Here is a 7,772-nt window from a genome sequence, read left to right as displayed (position 1 = left end):
TCTCTCTCTCTCTCTCTCTCTCTCTCTCTCCCTCCCTCCCTCCCTGTGTGTGTACGTGTGTGTGTGTGTGTGCTCCCTTTACTGGTTACCTTCCTTCTCCTAAACAGTTGCCTTCTACTTTCAAGTTATTTATATACATGTGTCTCATTTAGTTCAACTTCAATTCTGCATGTGAAATCCATGCACTTTTTATGCCTTCCCCTCCATTAAGAACTCTTCCTGCAACCACTTATCATACACATAAATACCTATATATACATATCACACACACATACATGAATCCTCACACAGAAATTCAGATTCTGCATAAAAATAAACATGCAATATTTTTGAGTCTGGCTTATTAAATTTAGGATGACAATATCCACTTCTATCCATTTTCCTCAAGTGACATTTTCTTCTCTTTACGGTTAAGTAGAATCCCAGTATATGAATGCCACATATTTTCAGACATCATCTGCTGACAGGCCTTTAGACTGGTTCCAGTATCTCAGCTATTGTGACTGGAGCGTAAGTAAACATGGACACATAACATCTCAATGCCATGCTTAGATACCTTTGTATAAAACAGCAAAAACAGTAAGTACAGCTGGACCATAGTCAGTTCAATTTTTAGTCTACTAAGGAGTCTTCATGTTGATTTTCCTAAGGGCTCCACCAGTTTTCCTTGCCATGAGCACTGTACAAAGGTTCCTGTCACTCTCTGATTAGTACCTGTAGTTGTTCCTTTTCTTAATGACAGCCATTTCTGACTGAAGATAATCTCAATGCAGTTTAAATTTGCATTTCCTCGGTGGCTGAAGAAGTTGAAACTTTTTTCATATACTTTAAGAACTGTCTGTTCAGTACATTTACCCATTTACTGATCAGATGGTTAAGTTTTATGGTGAATAAGAATTGAACGGATTCTAGACACTGGTGAAGTTTACGCTCCCGATTCCTTCTGCTGTGTGGCAGTTTTGTAATTTCATACACTCCCACCTGTCACCTTGTGTACTTCCTCACCTGCTGGAGTTCATCTCAGAAAATCCTTTCCTGGACTTCTACCTTAAAGTGTCATACTTGTGTGTTCTTCTGGAAGTCTGAGTTTTAGATCTTACATTTTTAATTAATTTTTGTATAAGATGAAATATAAAAATCTCATTTCATTATTCTATGTTAATATTCATTTCTCTCAGCACCACTAGTTAAAAAGGTTAATTTTTCCTAATGCATGTTTTTCACCTTTGTCAAAAATTAGATGGTAGCCATAACTTTTCCTAACAATCCTGTGTCTACTAAGGCACAATTTCTATCCTTTGTTTTTATTTCTATTTCCACGTTTAAGCAATCGTAAGTTTCCCAGTAGAGCACGACCAATGTTCAGACTGATGATCTTAGAAAAGTTTCTGTGATGCAGTGAGACGGCTTAGCAGGTAAACGAGCCTGTCAGCAACCCTTACCTGAGTTTGACAGTGGACGGAATGAAAGCAGAAGGAAAGAAGCAGTTTCCAAAGGTCACGGGATCTCCACATATATGCTGTGGTACAAGCAGCTTACCTTCACACATGGATCACATCACACAATAATTTTTTTAAAAATTAAGAAATGTTTTGTAACACTTTAAACAGAGGACTAAGCATCCTCTCAAGTGTTCTGCCTATGTCATATCATACCATTGGTCTTCTGTGTGAGAGCTTGAGCTTTGAGAAAACCCTCTGCAAAACCAGTTTTAAATGCATCTTGGTGAGCTTCAGGTATGTTTTTAGTTTTCATAAGCTTGTCCAAACTCTGAAGATCTGTTCCTCTGTCCCGCAACAGAAATCCCTAAAAATCAAAGAAAATACAGCAGAGTTATAAAGATACAAAAAGGACGGACAGTAGTGGCGCACACCTTTACTCCCCGTACTCTAGAGGCAGAGTAGGCGGATCTCTGTGAGGTCGAGGCCAGCCTGGTCTACAAAAGGAGTTTAAAGACAGCCAGAGCTATACAGAAAAACCCTGCTCAAAAAACCTAAAATAGATAAATAAATAAAGATGCAAACATAAAGAAGGCAGCGTTCTGAAGATTTTCTGTCTATTGGACAAAGTCAAACGGTATACTTTATAATTTTGATAATCTGCTAGAAGCAGTAGATATGACAATAAAATAAATGCTATCTGTAAAAAACAGAAATACCTTACTGAGAATGGGACACTGGGGCCAGAGAGAGGAGCCATTAAAGGTGAGGCTTGCAACCAAAATGTCAGAAGAATGGAACATCAAAACCACACATAGAGGATTGTAGATATATTTTAGCTGGCAATATTTGCTTAGCATACATGAGACTTTCAGAGTTTAGAACTATATAAACTAGACTTGTCAGCACACATATGCAATGCTAGCACATGAGAGGCTGAGGCAGGGGAATCCTAAGTTTAAGGCAATCCTTAGATACACAAAGAGTTAGAAGCTAGTGTGGGCTATATGAGACCACCCATGTCTCCAATCTCCTCACCCTCCTTCCTGAAAGCCATACAGGTGGGCACCATGTAATAGGTCTATAATTGCAGCAGTTGAAAAGGAAGATTATGAGTTCAAGGCCAGCCTGAGCTAATGCAAACTCTCTCCCTTTCTCTCCCCCCCCCACACACGAAAGCAAAACAAAACCAAATACACACACAGGGAATAAACATAATGAATGAACAATTTGAAAGAATATAAAATAATGTCCAAAAAAATTTGTTAAGAGTCAATGCCAAGAAAATAAGGGTATTTAGTGACCAGCATATGCAAGGTTGAGAACAGAAAAATGGTCAATAAGTGCAATAAAACACACTGTTAAATAAGACTGAGTTGGGTAAGAAAGCAGAATATCCAAATTAATTAGGTTATCATTTAAGGAACAATGATGATACAAGTTTGGAGGCAAGATTGAAAGTAGCAAGAATATATGCTGTGGAATATTAGCTGAAAATGTGTTACATTTGTTTATGCTGCGGAATATTTATTTAATAGTGCAAAAAATGTGTTGCATTCTTTTATATTGCATTTGTTTAACTCTGTGAAGCTGTGTTACTTTGCCTGCCTAAAACACCTGATTGGTCTAATAAAGAGCTGAATGACCAATAGCTGGGCAGGAGACAGACAGGCAGGGCTGCTCTTTAGTTTAAGAGATTAAATAGGAGAAAAAGAGAAGAGTAGTGAGAAAAGGAAGAGAGGAAAATGTCAAGGGACAGCTACCCAGCCAGACACGGCATAAGATGGAAAGAAAGGATATACAGAAATAGAGAAAGGTAAAAGACCAGGGACAAAAGGTAGGTGGTATAATTTAAGAAGAACTGGCTAGCAACAAGCCAAGCTAAGTTGGGCATTCACAAGTAAGACTATGTGCGATTATTTGGGAGCTGGGTGGTGGGCCCCCAAAGATCAAAGAGTAAAAAAACATAACCAAACACAACTACAAATAGAAGCAAGGTATCAAATGAGTACTTGCTAGAATAACTGAGGCAATAAAATGTTAAAGTGTCCATGAACGGCAGTGCAACAAGGATGAAGGGAAAGATTTAAGAAACATTAGCTGGGCAAAGTGGTTCACACTTGAAATAAGATATGGGAATCTGAAGCAGAAGAATTGCCTTAAGTTTGAGGCCAGACTAGGCTACACATTGAGATCCAGAACCACCTGTGAGGCAGACTGAGATCCTGTCTCTAAAAAGCAAGATACCCCCCCCCCCACCTCTCCGCAAACAAACAAAACACTAACAAAAGAGAAACATTTCAGGTTAGTGGTATAGATCAGTGGTAGATCACCTGGCTAGAAACCATGAAACCTAGGTTCAATCCCTAGGACCACCACTTCCCCAATGATACTTATTAGGGTACACTGGGAAAAGGACAGCTTTTTCAGACAGTACTGGGAAACTGGACTACAACATACAAAAAAAAAAAAAAAAAAAAAAAAAAAAACCAGAAATCTTATCTCTAATCCTATACATGATTCAACCCTAAGTGAATCGACCTTTAAGCCTTGATACCCTGAAACTGGTAGAGAAGAACGGAGGCCCGCGCCTCTGCTCTGCGCACAGGCGGACATGACCACAGTTCTGAGTGAGGCTCCAGTAGCACAGAAGAACAACAGTCAACAAATAGGATCTTGTGAAACTGAAAAGTTTCTGTGCAGCAAAAGAAACTTCAAGCAAACGAAGATGCAGCCCACAGAATGAGAGAAAAATCTCCCAGCAATTTATCTGACAGAGTTACTGTCTAAAACAGGTCAAAGAACTCAAAATACCAAGCATTAAGAAAATAAACAGTCCAATCAAAAACTGGGCAATGGAGCGACCTGGACAGAAAATTCTCAAAGGAAATATAAGCAGTTCCTAAATGCTTTAAAACGTACTTAGTCATCAAGGAAACTGAAAGGAATTTTAAGATTTGAGGACTACAAATGACAACAAATGCTGGTGTGGACGTGACTGACTTTATATTCTGCTACAGAAATAGTTACATTACTACTCTACTACAACAGTAAGGAAATGGAATCAACCACATGTTAATGGATGGGTAAGAAAAACGTAGACTGGGCATGGTGGTGTATGCATTTAATCCCCCCACTTGAGAAGCAGAGCTGGTGAATCTCTTCTGAGTTTGACACTAGCCTAGTCTACATAGTGAGGTCCAGGATAGCCAGGGATATGTAAGGAAACTATATCTCAAAAAAGAAAAATATGATGCATATACACAGTGAACTCAGGTATACAGGCAAATGAAATTTGTAGTTAAACGTATGGAAGTGGAAAAGTTATACTAAGGTAACAGACCCAGAAAGACAAAAGTCATGTTCTCTCCATTATGCAGATTTGAGCTATAAATCTTGTTTTGTGTGAACTTGAAGTCCAAGTAGAAACCAAGAAACCAAAGAGGGGCCTTTTGGGAGGAAGGGAGTTGGGAGGAAACTATCATACCTTAAGGAAGAGTTAAGTATATCGTTTAAGTATATTGTAGGTAAAAGGAGAAAGGTGGAATAGTGGCAGCACAAAGGCTCTAACAGGGCAGGGTGAGGAGTATGGGCAAAAGCTGGAAATGGAAGGAGGGCTAACACGAAGTATATGGAAAGCTATAAACTCACAGGCCAATTAAAAATATTTGGAGGTATAATAAAACACATGTGAAATGAATGAAGAGGGGAGGATAGTAGAGGCTAAAGACTTAACCAGATATGGATGGGGGAGAGGAGAGAGTTGTTGGGTTAACCAAAACCAAGGATGTATGCAAAAGTCTTATGAAAAACCAGTAGCTAGTATACTAATTTCAAACTAACTTAAAAAATAGCCCATGAGGCAGATCTCTGTGAGTTCGAGACCAGCCTGGTCTACAGAGCTAGTTCCAGGACAGGCTCCAAAGCCACAGAGAAACCCTGTGTTGAAAAAACAAAACAAAACAAAACAAAAAAATAGCCCAATGGAACTATCCTGCATGAATGGACAATGCAATTCTCAGAATGTATAAGCAATCAAGTGACAGTACAAGGTACATGTAGTCAGAGAGGTCTTAGAGATTTTCAAAACACGGGCTAGTGCCATTAATTAGTCTTAGTTACCCACCATAACTACAAGGTAAACCTCAATGGCTGAAGATACTGCACACCTTGGACACAGGACATAAAAAAATCAATCTCAAAATGACTGATCAAGTTCATCCCTAATTGCTAGTTTTCAGTGTTGAAAGGTGCAATGTAGGTGGTTAGAGAGAAAGTAAGTACATCAGTGGTTTTAACCAGATCTAGACCCTGCATGCTCCAATACCTACTAGTCATGCAAGAAATGCCTACTTGTGCAACAGAGGCGTGACTGCTAATGGGGTGCCCAACCTCTCTCTGGGTTTGAGACCTGTTCCACAGAAGGGAGTTCCATGCCTGGTACCTTAATCCTGCTCAAAAAGCCCATGGTAAGAATGGTTATAAGTCCTAGGGTAAACATCTGTTTTTATTTTGGTAATTCTATTCAGGGTTTCTCTGTGTAACAGTCCCAGCTGTCCTGGAACAAGCTTTGTAGACCAGGTTTGGCTTCAAATTCACAGAGATCCACCTGCCTCTGCCTCCCAAGTGCTAGGATTAAAGGTGTGTGTCACCAAACACCACCTTCTAAATATTAATTTATGTTTATACACATAGACCTGGCCTGCTTTCAACCTTGGTCAGCTTCTTTTTGCACAGCACAGTAGTCAATGCAGCAATACAAAACTGTAATAATACTAAGAAGAGACTGACCATTCATCCCTAGACAGGAATTCTATATCATGCACATCACTCCTCCAGAGAGGCTCAGGGAACATGAAGGAAAAGGCAGAAAGAATTTAAGAACCAACATGTAAGGAGGAATGCTGTGAAATGTTGTCTTTGGGTATGACATGGTTATAACTTTCATGAACTCACAGCAACTGAAATTACCTGCACAAGAACAAGCCAACCAAAATCCTGACATAGGTCGGGTAGACAATCTCCGGTGCCCACCCTTTATTGAGTAGCTATTACTCTTTTCTGAGGATGTGGCCACTGGTAGGTTTCTCAAGCTCCAGTGGATACTCCTACACGCATACATATATAAGCAACACTAACTGGACTTAGTAGGTTACAAAAAACAAACAAACAAACAAAAACCAGTAACTTTAAAGACATGAGTTTGGGAGGCAGACATGTTGAGGGAGATATAAAGGTGGCTGAAGCAGAGAATGGGGGTGGATATCATACTTCATTGTATACATGTACGACATTGTCAAGAATAAAGACAAAAACGAAAACATTTTTAAAGATTTTAGAGGCACAACAAATACATGAGTAGTTAATATTGTAGGTAGACAGAACTGAGTGGGCGCTCCACCAACCAGAAAAATGAGATACTTAAAGGTTTTGATGTCCCAGTATTTATTACTTATTATTTTCTAAACCACAAATAACTAATTACCTTCACAAAGGATGGTGCTATATTTTGTGCTTCTGCTAATCTTTCAGAAGTAGACTGCAAACGCCGTGTCCTTGATTTCAAAGTTTTAAAGCCCCGAGACTGTGTGAAAACTGAACAAAACAGTACCAATTACTTGGTAGCTATAGCAAGAGAAAATGATCAAGTGTAAAGTCTGACTCATAACGGTACATCACAATTAGAATCCAAGTTCTAGATATAGTTATTTCAGCTGGCATTTCAATTTGCTTCACCTTTTTCTATTACCCTTTTTTCCAAGAACTTTGAACACTTAACTTCATGTTGAGAGGAGGAAAAAGAGGATTTCACAATATAATAAGAAAGAACCTCAAATGAGAAATAAGACTGGCCTAGAGGCAAGTCTTCAAGTATTGGCTTAAAGAAAACGTGAGATGGTTCAGTCCACAAAGGATGTTGTCACTACCAGGCAAGTGATGCTGGGTTACATAAGAAAGACAACAGAGAAACCCTGGGACAACTCCATGGCGTCTGCATCAGTTCCTGCCTCCAGATTTGTGCTTCTGCTTTTGCCCTGACTTGCCTCAAAGATGGACTGTGATTAGGCCCTGTAAGCCAAATAAACAATTTCCTTCCTTAGGTTGCTTTTGGCCAGTGTTTCATCATAGCAACAAAAGCCAAACTAAGACAAGTACCAAAGCCCATCCTTACTGACTCTCAGTTTGGTATTTATTATTTTTAAGTTCTACTAGAAATAGTTATGACATTTCCTAATGCTGCAACCCTTTAATATATTTCTTCATGTTGTGGAGACCCCACCATAAAATTATTTCACGGCTACTTGGTAACTGTAATTCTGCTACTGTTAAGAA

At 39.1% G+C, this 7,772-nt stretch overlaps 1 protein-coding gene and 1 non-coding gene across 2 annotated transcripts in view; one reads left to right on the top strand and one right to left on the bottom strand.

Annotated features, from left to right (window-relative positions):
• Window positions 1–7,772, bottom strand: part of Yme1l1 (YME1 like 1 ATPase) — a 35,678-nt gene that overhangs the window by 20,118 nt on the left and 7,788 nt on the right. Inside the window, exons 5-7 of the mRNA XM_050152700.1 lie at window positions 6,925–7,034; window positions 1,656–1,806; window positions 1,443–1,539 (exon numbers count right to left, since the gene is read on the bottom strand). Coding sequence (XP_050008657.1) covers window positions 1,443–1,539; window positions 1,656–1,806; window positions 6,925–7,034 — 358 coding nt within the window. The remainder of the gene's footprint in view (window positions 1–1,442; window positions 1,540–1,655; window positions 1,807–6,924; window positions 7,035–7,772) is intronic.
• On the top strand, window positions 3,747–3,817 carry Trnas-aga (transfer RNA serine (anticodon AGA)). Its single transcript has one exon. It is a non-coding gene; the product is annotated as a tRNA-Ser (tRNA).

Source organism: Alexandromys fortis, unplaced genomic scaffold (genome assembly GCF_014885135.2).
Source record: "Alexandromys fortis isolate MF-2015 unplaced genomic scaffold, M_Fortis_MF-2015_v1.1 scaffold_54, whole genome shotgun sequence".
Taxonomy (NCBI): domain Eukaryota; kingdom Metazoa; phylum Chordata; class Mammalia; order Rodentia; family Cricetidae; genus Alexandromys; species Alexandromys fortis.
Note: the sequence above shows the minus strand (reverse complement) of the source record. Positions and strands in the feature narration are given on the sequence as shown.